This window comes from Castanea sativa, chromosome 5 (genome assembly GCF_040712315.1).
Source record: "Castanea sativa cultivar Marrone di Chiusa Pesio chromosome 5, ASM4071231v1".
NCBI lineage: Eukaryota > Viridiplantae > Streptophyta > Magnoliopsida > Fagales > Fagaceae > Castanea > Castanea sativa.
The window spans coordinates 62,089,731-62,111,745 of record NC_134017.1 but is presented as its reverse complement, the minus strand read 5'-3'; the positions used below and the strand labels follow the sequence as shown (position 1 = coordinate 62,111,745).

At 36.5% G+C, this 22,015-nt stretch overlaps 3 protein-coding genes across 3 annotated transcripts; 1 reads left to right on the top strand and 2 right to left on the bottom strand.

The window, feature by feature from the left end:
* Positions 1-6,506: 6,506 nt before the first annotated feature.
* Positions 6,507-6,902, bottom strand: LOC142635572 (ethylene-responsive transcription factor 3-like). The gene has a single exon (XM_075809707.1). The coding sequence runs from the start codon at positions 6,900-6,902 to the stop codon at positions 6,507-6,509; it is 396 nt and encodes a 131-aa protein (XP_075665822.1).
* An 8,719-nt stretch (positions 6,903-15,621) lies between these two features.
* Positions 15,622-17,340, bottom strand: LOC142635571 (uncharacterized). The gene has a single exon (XM_075809706.1). It carries the CDS (start codon positions 17,338-17,340, stop codon positions 15,622-15,624), a length of 1,719 nt encoding a protein of 572 aa, XP_075665821.1.
* A 2,502-nt stretch (positions 17,341-19,842) lies between these two features.
* On the top strand, positions 19,843-20,306 carry LOC142637023 (large ribosomal subunit protein eL14z-like). The gene has a single exon (XM_075811314.1). The coding sequence runs from the start codon at positions 19,887-19,889 to the stop codon at positions 20,289-20,291; it is 405 nt and encodes a 134-aa protein (XP_075667429.1). The 5' UTR covers positions 19,843-19,886; the 3' UTR covers positions 20,292-20,306.
* Positions 20,307-22,015: the final 1,709 nt, after the last annotated feature.

Genomic DNA, 22,015 nt, shown 5'->3' with positions numbered 1-22,015 from the left:
ACCCAAGGGTATTGGTGGCCAAGCATGCAGAGAACCTCTCAAGAGTATGCCAAGAAGTGTGATCAATGTCAAAGGTTTGCGCCCAATGTACATCAACCAGGAGGTAACTTAAATCCGTTGTCCAGGCCATGGCCCTTTGCTAAGTGGGGTTTAGATATCGTCGGGCCGTTTCCTCGGGCAACGGGTAATAGGAGATGGCTCATCGTCGGCACGGATTACTTCACGAAGTGGGTGGAGGCCGAGCCGTTAGCCAACATTAGGGATGTGGATGCAAAAAGATTCATCTGGAAAAATATCATAACTCGCTTCGGGATCCCACACACCTTGATATCTGATAATGGTCTTCAATTTGATAGCAAGGTTTTCCGGCGGTACTGCGCAGAAATGGGAATAAGAAATGGATATTCCACACCGTACTATCCCCAAGGAAATGGTCAGGCCGAAGCAACAAATAAAGTTATCTTGGCAGGTTTGAAGAAACGATTGGATGACGCTAAAGGAGGCTGGGTAGAAGAATTACCTCATGTATTATGGGCTTATCGCACTACACCCCGAAGATCAACAGGCGAGACTCCCTTTTCAATGACGTATGGAATGGAAGCTATAATACCATTAGAGTCAGGTTTTCCCACCCTGAAGTCCGACAGGTATGACGAAGCGAGCAATCACGATCTGGTGTATGATTGTTTGAATACTATTGAGGAAAGTAGAGAAATAGCCAATGTGAAGATGGGCAACTATCAGCAGAAGCTCAAGCAAACATATGACAAAGGAGTTAGGACCAGGCCCTTGGTACCAGGAGATTTGGTACTAAGAAAGGTAGTGGGGGTAGCAAAGAATCCCGCCTGGGGAAAGTTGGGTCCTAACTGGGAGGGGCCGTATAGAATTACTTCAATGGCAGGTGTAGGGGCTTATCGTTTAGAGGATCTGGATGGAAGGGTGATTCCTCGCCCTTGGAATGTAAATAACTTACGACGATATTATTATTAAGAAAAGAATCTCCCTTTGTGTGAGGCTTCTGTTTGTTTCAATTCTGTACCTGCAAAAGCATAAGTGTTAAACTGACCTTAGTGCTTGTTCGGCTCCTCGGGCCACAAGTCTAAGAGAAATTAATCACTTGCAAAAGTATAAGTGTTAAACTGACCTTAGTGCTTGTTCGGCTCCTCGGGCCACAAGTCTAAGAGAAATTAATCACTTCCAAAAGTATAAGTGTTAAACTGACCTTAGTGCTTGTTCGGTTCCTCGGGCCACAAGTCTAAGAGAAATTAATCACTTGCAAAAGTATAAGTGTTAAACTGACCTTAGTGCTTGTTCGGCTCCTCGGGCCACAAGTCTAAGAGAAATTAATCACTTCCAAAAGTATAAGTGTTAAACGGGCCACAAGTCTAAGAGAAATTAATCACTTCCAAAAGTATAAGTGTTAAACTGACCTTAGTGCTTGTTCGGTTCCTCGGGCCACAAGTCTAAGAGAAATTAATCACTTGCAAAAGCATAAGTGTTAAACTGACCTTAGTGCTTGTTCGGCTCCTCGGGCCACAAGTCCAAGAGAAATTAATCACTTCCAAAAGCATAAGTGTTAAACTGACCTTAGTGCTTGTTCGGCTCCTCGGGCCACAAGTCTAAGAGAAATTAGTCACTTGCAAAAAACCTAAGTGTTAAAATGACCTTAGTGCTTGTTCGGCTCCTCGGGCCACAAGTCTAAGAAACATTAATCACTTGCAAACCATTACACAGGAATTGTAAATCCAACAAGATCACGGCTAAAGATTTTAAACATCTAAAGCAGTAGCGTAAATAGATCGTTAAGTCTCGTTGCTCGTTATCATATTGGATTTTATGCCCTCTCTCTCAAACGTCAAAAGATTGAGTAATGAAGTTAAGGAACTTAGGTTAAGTTTTTCGCGTTTCTTAAAATCACAAGTATAACGAACAAATTAAAGTAGTATTATGATCTTTTTTAGTAAACTTCTGAATGCGTGTAAAGTAACAGTTGCATGGAAGCACAGTGAAATAAGACTTGTGTATGAAACAATAGAAAAGGACTAAACATTAATCTCTTAACAAATATCCGTTACAAAATTGGGGCAATTATATAGCCCCTTACATCCAAAAAAAAGAAGAAGTAAGAAAACAGCAAAAAGAAGAAGGAAACAACCATGATAGAATGACTAGGTAACAGGCTATTTGTCCTTCCTTTTCTCTGGTTCTTTATCTTTTTTCTTCTTTTTTGGCTCTTCAGCCACATCACCCTCAACTACCCCTTCCACGGACTGAGCTGGAGGAGAATGGCCTTTGGAGGCTGCTGCATCAGAAGGATCAGAACAGAACAGTGCACTGTTTCACTTGGTGGCAATGGGGATCAAAGGCAAGCCGTAATGCTGAAGGATAGTAAACACTATCTGGAGCTCGAAGTTCAGCATCGGCAGCTACCCCAGCAGCGTCCAAGGCATGACCCCATACCTCCAGGCAAAACGCTCTAGCAACACCTTTGAGTTGGGCGGCCAAGCTATCCGAAGCCTTTTTCATTCCTGCATCGTATGCTGCTTGTTCCGCTACGGCCTGTTCCTGCTCCTTGGCGGCCAGTTTATCTTGCGCTTGCTTAAGCTCAACGACAGTAAGAGCAAGTCTACTTTTGAGCTTGTTTTTGAGCCTCAAGAGCAAGGTTTGCTTGAGACTCGTAACTCTTCAGGGCCGACTCAGCATTCTTGTGAGCCTTCTCTACCTCGGACAGGTGGGTGAGGGTCTCTTTCAAGTTCAGCTCAGCTTCTTTTTGTGCCCTCACTGCCGCCTCGGCATTCTGATCAGCTTTTCGGGCAAGATCCAGTAAGTGATCTACCCATTCCTCAGCCATGAATGAAGCCTGGACCGCCTATGATGTGTTCAAGTAAAAAAGAGTTAGTCATAATAAAGAGTTAAATTCATGTATAAAATGTGCAAAGGTTTAAAAAAAAATACCTTGGCTAAGTCCTGCTTCAAAGACAAGAAAACCTCCCTCTTACGGAAGGATCTTAATTCTGCCATATCCTCTGGAAGGCATAGAGCCTTCTCTAGACACTTGGCCACCAGGCTCGAGCTTCCCTTCTTCGGGTCCCTCAGGTTCGCGTCATCCATAACAGGGCTGCCCGAACTGAGAGTAAAGTTGGGTCGCCAGGCTGACGCCTTCTTTGTAGGCTCACTACTGGGTCCTTAGAGGAACCAGTAGGAGCAACCTTCTTGGAAAGGGCTTTCGCAGCCCTGGTATCTTTAACGGAAGGGTCGAGATTCTACCCTTCTTCAATTTCTATCACGTGCTTGCTACTCTGGCCCCTTTTCCGTTTCTTATCCGTCACCTCCGAGGAAAGTGCGCGAGTAGTAGCTGGAGTGACCGGACAAGGAGGAACCGGAACCGCCGGTGAAGAGTCGCCCGCATGCGCCTGCAGTAAGGCCAACAAGTCGGGCTCCTTCTCTTGAAAACCCATTTCGCTGGTTGACGGATTGGAGCTGGAAGGAGCGTCTGGACGGTAGAACACCTTGAAATCCTTCTCGGTCACCTCGGGAGGATTTGGCTCGGGCGTATCAACTCTTTCCTCGGCTACAAGATTAGTGGCCTGGTCCAAGGGGGGATAAACTAACTGGGCCGCAAGAGGGGCTGGAAGCTGTGCGTCTTGAGTTCTTGCCGGAGGAGGTGCGAGCAATAAAAACCCAGGGGCCGCAACGTCAATCCGAGCTAAGCGTAGGTCTCTTGCTCTGATTACGTTCTTCGGGCTTTGGAAGCGTTTAGTAGATGGTGTGTACCCGAGGATAATGTGGGCTGCTCGGAGTTGTCCGTCCCGGTGTACAAATATCTTCTACGAAGAATCCGGTTTTAGATCAGCTCGATTTACACAGAGCATCGGAAGCGATATGGAAATCGTCTACAATAAGAAACAAAATGGTTAGAATGAATAAGTTAAGCAAAGCAGAACATATGAAAATTTTGGTCATTCCTAAGTGCCAGGTCAGTCTTCGGGAGTACTACCTGGCGTCCCTTCTCGGGTTGGGGCGTGTAAGCCATCATGCCGGTTTGCCCGAGACGACAAGATAGTCTTCGTCCATCCCTTTACTCGAATCGGGTAAAGCGGGAGATCAACCTAACGGAAGGAAATCTACATTTCATGTAGTATTTAGTCCTATCCCCTTTTTGGCGAGTTGTACACCCAATTACATCTTGCCATGTCAAATTGGTCCCCATTTTTCGTTAAGCAAGCGTCTACGCATCCTAAGATTCTAAGGATGTTTGGGGAACATTGTGAGGGGTAAGCCCTGGTTTATTAAAAAATCTCTGGTTACCCTACCCATAGGAATTTCCATGCCCCCCTCGATGAACGCAATCATAGGAATTAAAACGGACTCAGGGGGGCGAGGTGCGAGTGGAATATCTTCTTCCTCACAATACGTGATGGTTACGTCATCAGGGATCCTATACCGGTTTTTAAAGGCAGCCTTTGCCTCATCCGTGTTTACTAACTTAGCGTACCTACCCATTAATCCCCGCAGTAAGAGAAGAGAAGCAAGCAAATTGAGAGAAACGAAAGGAAAAGGAACACACCTCTGAAGATCGCTTAAAGATGGTCCTCGGGAGCTCACTCTTCTTTCAATCCTCCAAAATGCCAAAATGAGCCACATCCAACCAAATGGTGTGCTTTTATAGGGGAGAGGTAAAAGAAATAAGAGCGGTAACTTTCCCGCTCATAATTGAAAGCGGGATCTGGACCGTACATTACCCATCCAGCCGTAGAACGTGCGTGGGAAAAAGAAACGCCAGGTTCCATAAATGCTCCATCGTGGGATACGAGGCGCCAGGCGCGGGTCATGGGGCAGCGAAGAGACGGCTATACGTGTGAAAACAAAGGGAAGGTCAGAAGCGTGTGTAAGGTGTTAAAACTTAGTTATTAACTAATCATTAATAACTCAAGTGTTAAAGGGGCTATTGTGAGGTTCCGAGGACCCAAGAACCCGAAGACCCGAAGAGAGGAAGACACCGAAATGCAGTAGGTAAGATGGAGCAAAGGAGTAAGGGAAGTTACCTGAAAATACCCGAAGATGAGGTGGCATGGGCGTTGCTGACATAAGGGTTACAAATATCTGAAGGTGGTAGGCTAAGTTAGAGGGATGCATTAAATGCCCGGCAACAACCATTCTGGCCGCATTAATTGGAAAATACCAGATCAATCCGTTGCATTAATGTGGATATGACCTGAACAGTGTTGAACGCAAAGCTAGAACTCTGCTTCATTACCGACAGACAGGTGTCAGAAGGAAAAACATAGTAGATTGTGAGGTGTAGGGCCATGATGAAAAGAGCAAATAGTATAAATAAGAGTCGGGACATTATAGAAAATGGGCTTTTTGTTGTTGAACCCTCTCTACCAAATGTATTGTATGAGGACTTTTAAGTGAATAAAGCAGCAGTAACGTTTTTAAGCTGGTTTTGTGAGTTTTTGGTCCTTACAGATAACATAGCAATGGAAAAAAAAAAAAAAAAAAGTGTTAGAAAGAATATGAATGGAATGTGACCTGTTCTTGGTGGCCTGGTGCAGCTGGATTGAGAGACCTCATGTTGAGGTGAAGAAGAGGAAATAGAGAGAAAGTGTGGCAGGCATAGGTAGTTTTGAGAGCATATTTGGACGGCACAGTCGAAGAGACACGACAGTTGGAAAAGACGACAGCATGGGAATCATTGGGAACTCCGACATTCTTGAAAATTGTCACCGTCACCATGCTCTTTTTTTTATTTAGTGCTTTACAACTTGAACATATCACATATGACGCTTCGCCATGCCGCTGAGTTTTCTTCCTTGTTCTTGTTCATCATCTTACGTGCTTAGTCAAGAATGTCGAATCTTTGTGTTATGGAACGGTTTTTAATTAAATTTTGTTTGTTTTTTTCTTCCAAAATAAATTATTATTATTATTATTTTGGTCGTGGGATCATTTTTCGTTTTTTTTCCCCACACCATTACAAGTGTCTTTTTATTTTGGGTTTTTTAGTTCATTGTTGGGAGGAAGAATATAAAAAAAAAAAAAAGGTGTAAATGCACTTTTCATCTTTACATTTTGGGATCATTTTTATTTTGGTCCTTACATTTTCATTTCATCATTTTTAGTCCCTAAATCAATTAATGCGTTTTATTTTGGTCTTTACCGTTACTTACTTAACAGAAATTACTAATGTGGCAAACAGCGTCCACTGTTGGTACATTAAATGATAACGTGGTCAATAAAATAATATTAAAAATGCCACGTCAGCTTTTAAATAAAAAAATTATTTATTTATTTTAACTAAATAAAAAAATTAAAAACAGATTTTTTAAAAAAGAAATTAAATTAATTAAATTAAAAAAAATTCCTTACATTATGTTCTTCCCAGTCATCACGAGTTCTTCCTCAAAATTAAGAACATGCCAACATGAAACACACAAAATCAAAAGGCACAGATCTACAAAATACAAAGTTAAAAAAAAAAAAATTGACCATTAGATCCGTAATCAGAGACACAAAGCGGTGGCTTGAAGATCATCATTGATGCCGAAATCTTCATCCATCGGAGGAGGTAGATTCAGATCAAACGGCTGGATCTTACGAAACGAGGAGGTGAGAACACAGTAGTTGTCGTTGTCATCATCAACCACCAAGGACGACGAGTCGCAGTCGCTACGGCAATCATCGGGTGCAACAAGGTTCACGATCTTGACCCTTGTGACTGGATTTGAAATAACCCTAGGGCCACTAAACGACTCGACGGTACTACTCATACTACTTGTCGCTGGCCTGTTGGGTTGAATCGGATGGAACTTAGTACTGGCAGAAGAAGAAAATCTGGGTTGGTCATCTCTGATTGCTGGAAGAGTTGCTAGCTGAGGAGTGGTGAGAGGGAAATTCATCACTTACATCTTATTTCAAAATCAACCGCACATAGATTTCTTGTTTTCAAGTCTGGGAATGATCAGTCAATCAGGATTCAATTTAGGTGATCACCGATTAGAAAAATGAAACAAAACAGAGATAAAATAGTTTGGTGAATGAGCGAGTGATAGCGAAGAGAAATTGAAAAGGGAAATGGGTTTGATGTTTGTATGGAGGGTTTGATTTTTCATGTGATGTTCTGGGTTTGCTAGAGATTGAGGGTTGGGTTTGGGTTTGTGTTCTTTGAATCTTTGAACCTCTTTGTATTTTGTAGATCTGTGACTTTTGATTTTGCGTGTATCATGTTGACATGTTTTTGATTTTAGGAAGAACTCATGATGACTGGGAAGAAGATAATGTAAAGAATTTTTTTTTTAATTTAATTAATTTAATTTCTTTTTTAAACAATCTGTTTTTAATTTTTTTATTTAGTTAAAATAAATAAATAATTTTTTTATTTATAAGCTGACGTGACATTTTTAATATTATTTTATTGGCCATGTCAGCATTTAATGTGCCAACAGTAGACGCCGTTTGTCACATCAGCAATTTCTGTTAAGTGAGTAATGGTAAGGACCAAAATGGAACGCGTTAATTGATTTAGAGATTAAAAGTGATGAAATGAAAATGTAGGGACCAAAATAGAAATGATCCCAAAATATAGGGACTAAAAGTGCATTTACGCCATATAAAAATCATATGTTCCACTTTTTAGGTGTCACGTTATACCGTGCTTATTACAATTTGTCATGTATTCTTTTCACTTTCCTTATAAATAAATAAAGGGTAAATTGTAAATTATAAATTATACCCCTAAAGTTTGGGAGTGTTTGAATTTTAAATCCTAACATTTCAGAATTCAGGATTTTACCCCATAAATTTAAGAGATGTTTGAATTTTATTCTTTAAAGTTTGGGGATGTTTGAACTTGACATTATTAAGTTTTTGAGCATTCTCATCAGTGGATGCAAAATTTGTGTATATTTGCACATCTAAAACCTACTTTTTCTATTTTACACTCCCATTTTTACACAACACCTACATCAGTTTGTCTATTATACACATTTATTCAAATAAAATATTTTAAACCTTTTGTAAGCTGGGTTTCCTATGCAAAGCCGATCAACCCACCCATCAAAATATTCAACCTACCCATCAAAATTCCAGTCACCATCAACCCAATCAATACCCATCAAAACCCACCATCAACTCGATCAAAATCCCAATTACTGTTGCTTCCACTAGACCCACACATCATGTCCCCAAGAGCTCCGCCACGGTGTCGTTTCTGGGTCTCATGCGTCGTGGTTTGCCTGTTGATCTCAATGAGCCTCCTCTGTGCATCGTGCTTTTGGTCTCTTGTGCGTTGTTGTTCTAAAAAGTTTTGAGCTTTTACGATGATCATCGTAGGTGGGATACCGGTGATCAGTGGACTGAGGATGAGGCTAGACTGATTGGTGGACCGAGAGAGAGATAAAACGAGAGAGAGGTGAGAGTGAGAAGCTGAGGGAGTGAGGTAAAGGAGAGAGAAAAAAATTTAAAATATTAGATACAAGATCTATAGTAGCCGTGCATATATGCACGGTTGCTACATGCACAGTTACTGTAGCAAATGTGCAAATATGCATACTTTTAAAAGCACTGATGTGGAGCATTTTTGAGGCAAAACGTATAAAATTTGTGTCTTTTTTTATTATGCAAGACTTTGCATCCATTGATGTGGATGCTTTTAGAATTTGGGGATGTAAAATCCAAATACCCAAAACTTTAGGAAGTAAAATCCAAATACTAAAACGAGTGTGAAATAAAAAAAACCCCCCAAACTTCAGAGATAAAATCCAAATTCTAAAACTTCAAGATGTAAAAGTCAAATACTCCCAAACTTTAGGGGTGTAATTTGCAATTTACCTATAATTAAATGCCCAAAGTTTAAAATGAAAAAAAAAATGAGACACATTCTATACCAAGTTGGAGCATAAAGTAAAACAAAAAAAACAAAGAAAGAGAAATGATTTGTATTTAAGGAAGAGATATTTGAACCTAAACATCTCCTTTAGAATACAAAACAAAAATGTTAATTGAGTTACAGAACTCTTAGCACCATTGTGTTCGTAATATGTTACCAAAAAAAAGTCATATCATCAACTCATTGCATAAACATTCTCTAAACCCATATCCACAATCTATCGCAATATTAGTCTCTACCCTTTTTCAAGGTTGAATCTTAATGCTTCAAAAGAGAGAGATTAGTAAACTATTGAGAAAGAGTGAGTTGATTAAATGAACGAGAAAAAAAGAGAGAAAAAAAAAGAAGAGATAGAGAACACCAAAAATAATATTAATATAAGTAATAAAAAGATATATCAATTTAGGAAATAATAGAAAATATGACTTTGTATAGAATATAATAACAAGGGAAAAAAAACTCATGGTTGACGCTAACTATTTTGTTGTGGATCTATGATTTACTTTAGATTTTGAGACGCAGGCTTGATTTGTAGTTGTTATATTTAGGAAAAAATGTCGTAACATCTCTTGAACTTTGATGTAGTGACACTTATACTTCTTAGACTTTTATTTTAGTCAATATAGACAATTTAGTACCTAAACTTTACAGGTATGCCAAATAGCTTCTTTTGTGAGACAACGAATTGTGCCTTTGGTTCAATCCTCTCTCTGTTAGTTCTCTCTCCAAACTGATTCGATTGCAACAATTGGCTTTGATAATTTTTTGTTTTGTCCGCCTAACGAAAATATTAGTTTATTAAACAGTAGTCTAACATAAGTAGCTATTTGGCACACATGTAAAGTTCAAAAGTTAAATTGGTTAAAATAGAGTTGAGGAGGTGTAACAGTCACTACATCAAAATTCAAGTGTAACACCATAATTTTTCACAGATTAATAAAGTGGTTCTATACTTCTTCTCAAAAAAAAAAAAAAAAAAAATTCAAGTGGAGTTAAAGGCATTTCCCCCTTATATTTAATAAGAAATTACCATTGTATACCTTAATGTTTAATTTTGGAGTAACTTGGTTGCATGATAAGATGCATAGGGTCTGTTTGGTACTGTTGTTTAAATAACAGTTTTCGTTGTTTAAACACCACAATACGTATTTCCACAATACTTTGGGCCCATTTAGTAATGTTGTTCTAATAATGTTGTTTGTATTTTTTAGAAATATATGTAAGTGAAAAAGTGTGTGGAAATACATGTAATGTTGTTTAAATACTGAAAACTATTTTTCAAAATACCCTACCAAACAGCCATTTTTTCATTCAAAAGTATTTTCACAACACTTAAATAACGTTACTAAAAATTTCTTACCAAATGGGCCCATAGTCTCCATTCTGTTTCTATCCTTCCTTGAGTCACGTGGGTGCAATAAAAATTTGACTATCATTTAACGATATACTGATATGGTTATCTTTATGATGATTTCAAGAATAAGGTGTGGTATACACAAAGGTGCGCTTTGCACCTAGAGGTAAAAGCTCCGTTTGGATTTGGTGTTTGCGTTTGGATTGTCTGCGTTTTTGGCTTTTTTTTTTAAAGTGCAACGCCTGTTGCACTGTTCATGGGACACTGTTCCCAGGAACAGTGCAATCAGACATATGAACAGTAACCAAATCTCAAATAGTAACTTTTTAAATTTTTTTTATTGTTTTCAGTTTTCAACAAAATAAGTGGTATCCAAACGCACACAAAATGTCATTTGTTTGTGATATTCAAAACATGGTTTTTTTATTTATTTATCGATTTGATGTAATTCAGAACATGGTGTTGATGGTACTTCTTTTTATTTATTTATTTATTTGTTTTTTTGCCATGCAACAACTTCTTAATGACCAAGAAAAGAATAAGCAATTCATGGGCATAAAATTTCGGCCCAAACAAGCACTGACTTCTTTCTTTTTCTTCATAATCTATTCGGCTTTTGGCCCACATTACTTTGCTAATGCAAAATGGTCACTTGGCCCAAATTTTCTTTATTGCACTGGTTGAGCTTCATGGTCCACACTCCACACTCTTTGCTGACAGCTATGGTGGGTTTGTAGCCCATATTCTCTCTCTCTACATGAGCTCAATGCTGGCTTTATGGACCAAAATGGTTTTAGTGCTCAAAGCCCACTTCACTTGAAGAAAAGAAGACTGCTTGGGATACGTGAAAGACTCACTTTCCATGACCAAAGAAGTGCTCTTGAAAACAATCAAAACATACGACTAATTCCCACAAGGTGCTTGAAAACTCATAATTTAGCACTTTCCATGACCTTGTAAATTCACCATTACCAACTTTCCATCACTTCATAAAATGCTCAACATCGTCATCTCCATCTAGCATTTGGAGCAAAGAGTTAGAACCAGGGGCGGAGCTATAGCAATGATGCCCCCCCCCAAATTTTAAAAAATTCTTTTATATTATGTGTATGTATTAAAAAATTTAAATATTTAGCTACAAGAATAGAATTTGGCCCACTCAATTGTTTGAGTTAGTCCAATAATGCTCATAAAACCAATAAAATTTTTCAATCGATCTAGTAATTATAGAAATAAGGTAGTTTTTGTTTTTACAAATTCGTTTTTTTACATTTTAAATATCAAACTAGACAACTTTTGTACTTTCATTGGAGCTTAAAAGATGATAAGTTTTCTTAAAAATTATCTTGCGAAGATACATATGCGAAACTTGTTAATTTTATATACACGATATATTTTATAAAGTATGACCAACTCTAGTATCAAAATATAATTGTTTATATATGTGTATGTGTGCATGTATATGATGATTTATCTTAGCTCGTGACTACTATATTAGTACCAAAATTTGGCCCCCCAAATAAAAAATCCTAGCTTTGCCCCTGGTTAGAACCTACAAACAACACAAAGAACACTATTAGTTTGCTAAACTTGTTGGATCCTATAGTGTGAATGGTAATCCAGTTAGGGTGGGAACTACTAACATTGTCAGAGAGAGAAAAATTCAACCTATTGAATGAGTGAGGAGTTCGAGTATTTATAGACTCCTTCATGTAAAATAGAAACAAATCTCACGTTTTGTGAAACCCAATCTAATAACATTTCCATTCACATCAACGACCAACAAAACTCTGAAGGAAACTCCTAGAAAACAACTTGATTCTCAAGAAAGCACGTCGTTCACTTCAAAGGAGCAACTCTTTATTCTCCTAGAATTCACGAGATAGAAGCATCAGTTGCTTCCAAATTCCAAAAGCTTGTAAAGCAACCAGCTCCTACCATGTCCCATGGCAACAAATTGCACAGGTAAGGAGAAGTTGTTTGGCAAGTAAGGGGATAAGATTTGGGAACAGGGCTACTCAATACAGTTGGGGCGTAAGGTAACAATTTTAAATGTAAAATTTTATATTTAAATATAATTTATTTGATTTTTATATTATATATATATGTTTTTTTCTTTTTTAAATTCATTTTTCTTGCTTTTTTGCATGCAAAATTAATAATTACACTTTTATATTTAGGCTTTGCTAATATCTACTTTTCAGTTGATAATATAATTACTTCACTTAATCTTCTTATGATATAATTATTTTAATTGAAATTTTATATATTTTTGTTTTGAAAAACTTTGATGCAAAAGAAATTATAACAATTATTCTTAGTAAAATTCTATAATCCCTGCATTTGAAAATAAAATTATTTTTTTTTATATAATTAATAATTGTTAGTATATTACAAGTTTGAACATCATTATGATCATTTTCATTATCGTCTTTCTATTGTATTATTTTATTGGTATCCTCACTCTTTTTATGATGAATTTTCGTTGAATTGTGAAGTTTTGTATAAATTTATCTACTTTTATATTCTTAATAATAAATTTATCAAGAGATCCTATGTGAGATTCATTTTTTCCCATATTCTTTTGTCCTTTTTTCTTACGTTTTTCACATTTAGAATGATATATCTAGTGGAGATTTCTAATAAATTTTTTTTGTACAAATAAATTTTTTTTTAAAAAAAACTATCAACAACATAACATTATAAAAGCATTAAATAATGTAATCTAATTTATCAAAGACGAATTTAATACGTACATAACTTAATTAATCAATAGTATCCAAACCAAGAATAATTTTATGTAGGGAATCATATATCATAGTTAATATATAAAATTTAACAAAAAAGAGACAATTTTTTTTTAAATAAGCTTTAATTTTCCTTGAGTAAAGTAGTGATACATGGGAAGAAAACTTGAAATCTAACTTTGGTGTGGAGAGAGAGAGAGAGAGAGAGTATTTGTTGTGTGGCAAAGTGAGAGGTTGGATAGCTAATGTTATTGTTAGCAATCTACTATGTGCGAGACTGATTTATAAAAGTTTAAATCTCAAGTAATTATAGGAAATTGAACATCAATAATAATTCAGTACACTTACATATATATTTTTTTTGGAGAAACAATTTAGGATTTCAATTGAGATTGGCTTCTATTGTCCTACAATTTTTGGGGTCTTCTTGAAGTGAGTGTACTCAACTATATATATGTTTGAAAAAAAGAAAAGAAAAACTAATTATTAATTTAAAATTTGGGTTTTTTTAGTATTATTTTTTTAATGGGGGCCCTAGGTAATGGCCCATGTGGCCTTGCCCAAGGGCCGACCCTATTTGGAAAATGGCTAATGCAACACCATACACCTAGACACATGTTTGCTTGGGTTTATGGTTTAAGGGAATGAAAAGCCACATGACAGCCGAGCGTTTAAATCATGATGCAACTCTCTCTCCTCTCTCTCTCTCTCTCTCTCTCTCTCTCTCTCTCTCTAGCATAATTTTTGGTCATTTATTGCATTTCAACTAATAGCCATACTCTCTCTCTCTCTCTCTCTCTCTCTCTCTCTCATTTGATTTTTTGTCTAACCAACTATCATTGCCTATTTTTTTCTCTTCAAATTAAATTACACCTACACCAAAAACTAATTGATATTATAATGATAAAGGGAAATACTAACCGATGCTCTTAGAGTAATGGTTAACAATTTATTTAAAGAAAAATTTGTTGGGAAAAGAAAAAAAAATGCAGTTAATGTTTTGACAACTTTTTTTATTTCCTATAAAAATTGTGTCAAATTTTTTTTAAAATGGAATTAACTATTGTCTTAAGGGCACTCGTTAATATGACCCAAAAAGACAATTAAGTAGGTTGAAATTCTATGCATCTATTAAAAAAAGGGAAAAGAAAAGGAAAAAGAAGAAGTAAATTAGGGGTGGCAATTTGTGTTCACGGGTCGGGTTCTTGTCGTGTCGAGCCATGAGTATTTGGTTATATGAGTTGACCCGAATTCAATCTGTTTAGTAAATGTGTCAGGAATCCTCAACCCGAACACGACTTGTTTATTAAACAGGTCGACTTGACCCGACACATTTAACTCGTTTAATTAACAAGTCATGTAAATGTCAATACAAATGACCCATTTAATAATCTATTTGATTCATATGTCATACCAAACTTATATCATTTTTATCCATTCCCATATATCTAAAATTAAAATACAATTACAATTATAAATATGGTAATAAACATATAAAGACAACCATTAATTAAACAATAATATCAAAATAGCTAATAATTTTATAAGCTAAACGAGTCAGAAAAGTTCGCATGTTGAACACGAACATGACTTGTTTATTAAACGGATTAACCATGTTAACTTGAATATGACTCGAACCCGTTTAGCCTTAACCCATGACCTGTTTATAAACAGATTAGTTGTGTCGGGTTTGCAGTACTCTAGCAACTTAATTCGAAATTTAATTACTTCAATTCCCAACACAACACGTGAGCCATTAAAAATGGCTAATACATACACCTGCCCTGAGCCTTTCTCATTGAGAATGAAGCCAAATCAATTAACGCAACCAAACCTCCAAATCTAGCGAAAGCCATAATTATCCCACACACCCATGCACGTTCACTGCTCAAGAAGTTCACAACTCAAGGTATTTGATCATTTCCCAATTAGCACCATAAGCAAATAAGCAATGGAAGTCAAATTGTATGCTACAACCTACAAACCTAAAATTTATTAGTTTGGGCTCAGGTCATAAATTAGCTCGACCTTATAAATTCTGAGCCAAAGTCCATAAATTATGACTCATAATTTAGCTTGACCTTATAAATTCTGAGCAAAATAGCTAAGTAATATCTTCTTTTGAGTAGCCAGGTTTAACAATACTGCCACACACAACAAAGATGAAGCATCCAACATTGCAAAAACAAACACACTACACTAATACTACAATCAATAAAGATGGATCATCCAGTATTGCAAAAAGATGTATACTACATGCATCATGGTGACCAAATTAGATTACACCATCAGTATCTACAGCATGAAGTCATTGCTCATCCAATGTGATTATAACAATCAAAATACATGCAAACAACACACAAATACAGATTCAGATTCACCAACTTGAAGCTCAGCTTCTAACAAAAATTAAATGAATAACTAATTAAATCAAAGCTTATTAAGTACTTGAACCGGAGGAAGAGAATATTATTGGAAAGTACAAGTGAGTTTGTCACTAAGATCAACTCCAAGAAAAAGGCAGATTTGCAGGTCCTTTTGCTGAACATAAGGAGTGAAATGAACTAACACCATATCTACTTCATCCATTAACTTAAACCTGGCTAAGTCTATGTATATGCATTGTGATGTTATGTGCTAGAATGACCTTTCTTTGATTTTTTGCTGAACTTGCTGCCGAATCTTGCTGCTTTGAGCTCTGCAATCACCTTTTCTAGTCTGATAATCCTTTTTTCAAGGGCTAATCCAGGTATCTCCAAATCCTGGCCACTAGAGCATGAAAGAGTTTGCAACTGACCTATTGAGCAATGTTCTAAACTTTTTGAACCCTTAGGAGGAATATGAGGAACAACAATGTCCTTAGCTCGCTTTTTTTTCGTCAAACTTTGTAGTGATGTTTTTGAACCATTCAATCTCCTTTTCTCAGGCATAATACTCTTACTTGTTCCTTGCTGATCAAACATTGATTGCTTCCAATCCGAGTACCTAGCAGTAATACCTGCCTTGAAGAGCCGAGGTGGAATATATAATTTCTCATCACTTATTGGTTTACAGTAATCATTCCACGCAATATCAGGGAATTCATTCAACCGAGGAACAAAACCTGGAAGATCTTGATCCATACCAAATTGCATTGCAACTCGATGTGGAAGGTACTGTTCTATATAGCCAAATCCAACTAGCTCTGAAACCCTCATGCATCTAGCAAATGATAGTAATTCTTCATCCAAACCTGGACCAACAGGCACCCAAATTTCCTTTTCAGAATAAAACTTAGGAAACTTCCAGCCACCCATTGCCATGGCATAAGGCCGCCACAGAAATCCCTCTCCAGCCAATTCTAGACTCAACCTCACATTCTCAACCTTCAAACCGTTAACTTTGTCCCATCGAGCCATCCTCAGGTCACCATAATTTAATACATTTGGCTTTGGCTGCAACTCTATAAATCTCTCCCAAACCCAAATTTGAACCAAATAAAATGGTGACCGAAGGGTTAGCTCTAAAACACCATCTTTAACATCCTTACAACTCTTTGAATTAGTTGCAACAACAATTTTCTCTTTCAACAAACTTAAGTCTCTATAAATGCTTGCAAGAACAGCTGGTGCAAGAGCAATTCGTGTCCCTCTAGCTAGTTGAATTGCAACTGGAAAAACATGCTCAGTGATTGTATCATGAACACCTGCAAAAACATACCTAGACAACCAACAAGCAAGAAATGCTTGGTGCTCCAATTCTTTTCCACTGTTCATGAATGTCTTTATCCATACGCTTTGGCTTGCCTTCTTAGCTTTTGTAGCCACGATTCTTCTTCGCGCTTCTTTCAAATTCTCTTCTACCTCCTGTAGGTCTTCTGACTCAGCAGGGCTTAAAACAGAGTCCCCTAAAACAGAGTAACCCCCCAAGACTATTACATCTTCCAACGTGACTGTTGCTTCACCCCAAGGAAACACAAATGTTTTGGTCTCAGAACACCACCTCTCTGTAATCCCAAGTACCAAACTTTGGTCTTTTTGGATATGGTACTTGGAATTCATGACAGCTTCAAAGATTCCAGCTTTCTTCCATGTAGATTGGTGCAAAGAAGCCATTTGATCCACCCATGACATCCAAATCTTGTGCCGGTATCGCCAGCATGAGAAAGTTACCTTCAAAGGCCAATCTTGTGGCTTAAGACTTGATGGAAGGGAGCAAGGACTGAATGGAGGGAGCTCGCAGTTTGGTCCACTAATGGAGTTTATGGAGGGTTTGAGAAAATGGGCAATTCTTAAATATGGCTCTCTTCCAGTTGGTGAAACCATGAGCCTTTCACCCACTTCAAGAATGGTCTCTGATGGATCCTCCATTGTTAAGGATCAAGAATGAGCTCCAACAAGCAAGTCTATGACAGATAAGTGTTGGTGGGTTCCTTTATTTGTTTATCATGGGATGTGGCATTGGGTTTTAGCAGTGATTTTAATGAACAGAATGAAGTCCGGTAGTTTCATCATGAAAAGGCCTATGTGTTAACCAAAAACCAAATCCTACAGAATAGGTAGTGTGGACTAACTGCTTGGTCCTAGAATATGGCGAAATCCACGAAACTGAATGGTTATCTTATTTTCTGTTATGAGGTCATTCTATAAATCATGAGATTCTACTAAAACAGAGATCTTGCTGCCCTGCATCTTATTTATACTATTATTTAAGAAGCTTCACCTGTTTGGATTCTTATTTTTTTAGTTCAAAAATGTCCCTACAGTTCTATGTTTAAATAGAGACAAAACTAAAGGATAATCCAGTAAAAACTCATTTTTTTAGTTCAAAAATGCCCCTACAGTCTTATGTTTGAGTAAAGATAAAACTAAAGGGCAATCCGGTAAAAATGCAACTTCAACTCCCACTAAAATATTGTCTAAAAAATAGGACCACTCTCCTATTAATTTTTAAATTGATTTATTCACTTATAAATTAGATTTTTAAAATAAAAATCATATATATATATATAATAATTAAATACAGTTTTTTTCTACAAAATATGATCACTAAAAAAGAAAAGTCTCATCACACGCGCAAAGCGCGTGGGATGAAACTAGTATTTATATAAGATTATTGTTAGATCCATTTGATTCTCCACTCCTTTTGCCATGCTTTTATTGCTGGATATCTCATAATATTATTGCTAAATTGTCTTTCATTACTTGGATATATCACATTTGTACTTGCATCACTAGAAGCCGTGTTACTTATTTAGACAATATCACTACATCATGTCACAACTAATGTGGCATTTAGTACGGGGTAATATTTTAGGATTCCCATGAATATTTAAAGATTCTCATGTTTGGTTGCAAAGTACACTAAGGAATCAAATGCTAGGAGAATGTGAATTCCTTCCTTAAACCCCTCTCAGTAGGAATGTGAATTTCCTTTAAAACAGGTTGAAATTTAGATTCCCAAGTTTAAAGGAAACAATATTTTTTATGAATTGACAATTTTAATCATTTTTCCTTATCATTTAAGAAATTAAGGTAAAATATAAAACAAATTATCAATATCTTTTCCCTTGTCTTTATCTTTTCCCGCAAAAATAATATAAACAGGATAGACAACTTTGTTGATATATTCTTTAACAAAGTTTTATTTAGGTTTCACGTGTGGAAAAAAAAAATTGTCAGGTTGTTTTATTATGGATTAAACTCTTTTAAAAATTATTATTAAAAATATAAGTATTTGATAATTTAAATAGTTATTTTTGTATTGTACTTGTTATTTTAAAATGTTAGACTATAATTTTAATGAATTTGTCATAATTAATAGTTTATATTTGGTTTTTCATTATTTATTTAGAGGAAGATTTTTTTAAAAGGACTTGGTAGTTCACATTCAAATCTAAGGATATAATGGAAAAAATAAATAATTCATTTAAGATTCCTGGAAATAAACCAAACATTATTATCTCACATTCTCAATGAAACCAAATATAGGAATAACTGCATTCCTAGGAATCACATTCTTAGGAATCTGGACGCTAGGAGTAATGTGAATTCCCTCGTACCAAACGCCACATAAGATCAATATTGCCTGATGTCTTTCTTCACCATAGAATCTCTTACTGTTATTGTTGTTGCTTTTATGATCTAACCATATCCATGAAGCAAAAACTATTTCCTTCCTTATATTGTCAATCTCCATTTCTACATCATCTTTTATCTTATCTAACTTACTAATTAGATTGTTTTATTGTTAAAGGGGGAAACAAAATGGTAGCCAGCAATGGATAACTCATTGACATGGGTTCTAAACTTGACTACCCTTTCAAATGTGGTTCTACATCTACCTATTAAAATATCAAAACACGACACATATTATGTTGGGCTTTGTGGAGTCTAGTTGTGTTTGATCCGGATGACGACCTGACCCAACCCGACTCGACCTGAAATGATGTTGAGTGGTTTTTAATGGGAGATTTTCTGAAACTTAGTCCATGGAGTGAAGGCTTGGGCCAATAGGCCCAAGCTGTGGCCCATTTTGTAACCCATTGTGAATCCTGTGCGCAAGATATAGAAACCGTCTTTTTGGTGATTAGGGTTACTCGATGTATTTTTGATAGAGAGAAAAAATTGTACCGCCCCATTCTATGTTTTTCCCTAATAATAGTGAAATTCCTGCAATTCCTTGGATGTAGGCAAATTGCCGACCCATGTAAATACTATCTTGTGAGTGTGATAAATTTTTTTTTTCTTTTGGCATGTGTTTTCTCTATTTTGTTTCTCGTAGGTTTGGAAATTTCATGTTATTTCCCTTCATATTATAGAAAAAAAAAAAAACTCCAACACATGATAACTCAAAAATCACTCTTGTGCCTCTGTCCCACAGCGTCTCTTCTCCTTCAGATCCCAGGAAAAACAAAATGCCGTTCAGGAGGTTTGTGGAGATTGGAAGAGTGGCGCTTGTGAACTATGGGAAGGAGTATGGAAGACTTGTTGTGATTGTCGATGTTGTCGACCAGAATAGGGCTCTTGTTGATGCCCCTGATATGGTGAGGACCCAAATGAACTTAAAGAGGCTTTCACTCACTGATATAAAGATTGACATCAAGAGGTTTCCAAAGAAGAAGACTTTGGTTGAGGCCATGGAGGCTGCTGATGTGAAGAACAAATGGGAGAACAGTTCCTGGGGAATGAAGTTGATTGTGCAGAAGAGAAGGGCCTTACTTAATGATTTTGATTGGTTCAAGATAATGTTAGCAAAAATCAAGAAGGCTGGAATTGTCAGACAGGAGCTTGCAAAACTCAAAAAAGAAAGTGCAGCCTAAGATGGTTCAATTTAATATGGTTTTGTTGGATATTGTTTGAACTAGCTCTTGGTTTGTTTTCATCTATGTTTTAATTAGTTGCGGGAACAATTAGCTGGTGTTTGTGTCATGGATATTATGAGAAGTTTGACCTCTAGGAACTAGTAATGAAATAATTGCACTTTTTTTTAAATAAAAAAAAGAAGATAACTCAAAAATCATATTAATTGGCAATGGTAACTAATTAGTATTATATTAATTTGATTTACGGATTAATAAATAATTAGATGTAAACTAAGAAAACAATTTAATAAAATGATTGTTTTTTTATTTATTTGAGAAACCACCCCAAGAAAGAGAGGGGGGAGCGAAATATTATTAAGCTAATTTAGAAAAATAAACCTTCTCTATGTCTAGAGGAACAACCTCCATCCAAGCACCAAAGGAAGAGAAATTACAAGCCAATCTAGCAAGTCTATGCGCTACTTTATTGCCTCGTCTACATGTATGACAAAAAACTAAATTACTAAAAGTTGAAGAGGCGCGCTTGATGTCGTTGATGATATGTTCGAAGTTGGATGAGGAGAAATCTTCGCTGTTTAAAGCCTTGATAACAATTTCTGAGTCACCTTCAACGATTACCTGATCAAAATTGAGCTCCCTCGCAAAGCAGAGGGCACCACATGCTGCCAACACTTCCACCATCTCTACTGAGGTAGGTAGTGGAATTACTTGTGTAAAGGCAGCCATAACCAGGCCATAGTCATTTCAAATTATAGCTCCCAGACTAGCTGAGCTATTCTCCTTAAAGAGTTCACCATCAAAATTGATCTTCAACTAGTTCTTTGGGGGTAGAGTCCATTTGATGGAATTTGGGATTTGGGGGGGTCTCGGAGTAGTGAGGGATGAATGTTGGTATTCCTACAAATTTTCCAAAGCCACAGACTTAATCATATTAATTGGAGGTGCTGCTTCCCCTAGTCATATGATTGTAATTTAATAAAATCCATAATTAAAATATAAGAATAGAATTTACTTTAATTAGTGTGGTGAAAAGCATATCGTGAAAACCAAAATTTAATAAATCTAAAAATTATAATATATTATTATTAAAATAAATAACTAAATTCTGAAAGGTCAATTAATGTAGAAACACTAATGCTTGTTTAGACCCCCAATTTTAAATTACGGCTTAGTTGATTACTCTAACTTAACTAAGTGCAAAACAAGAGTAAAAGATGCACAATAAACCAGAACACTACTCTCTAAGGCATAAGCATATACAATGAACAATAGATGTAAACTTTAAAGAGTAAGAGAAGAGAAATGCAAATATAAGATAACACCAAAACGTGTTATCGAAGAGGAAACTGAAAAACTCAACGAAAAACCTTTCTGTGACCCTTTAAGTTGAAATTGATCCACTAGTGAATAAGTTGGAGTACACGAATATTAAAAAGACCCTCCAAGCCTAGTATACCCAATGTACTTGAGCCCTCCAAACTCCTGCTACCAACGGACTTATCGGAGTCTTGTCTTTATTAGTTATCCGGATCCCACAATACCACCCGATTGCATCCGCCAAACCTCACTGGCTTCTTTTGGCAAATCCTAAATACTTCCCAAGCTCCAAAACACTCTCTACACTTTGAATAAGTGTGAGTTGTGTTTGGGTACAAATCTCTTCTCAAGGTATAACAATAGGAGAGGGGAAGGAGAAGAGACTACAAAGGAATTCTCACTTA

Excerpts from the sequence above, each read along its gene's own strand:
- LOC142635571 (XM_075809706.1), bottom strand. The coding sequence starts at position 17,340 with ATGGAGGATCCATCAGAGACCATTCTTGAAGTGGGTGAAAGGCTCATG.
- LOC142635572 (XM_075809707.1), bottom strand. The coding sequence starts at position 6,902 with ATGAATTTCCCTCTCACCACTCCTCAGCTAGCAACTCTTCCAGCAATC.
- LOC142637023 (XM_075811314.1), top strand. The coding sequence starts at position 19,887 with ATGCCGTTCAGGAGGTTTGTGGAGATTGGAAGAGTGGCGCTTGTGAAC.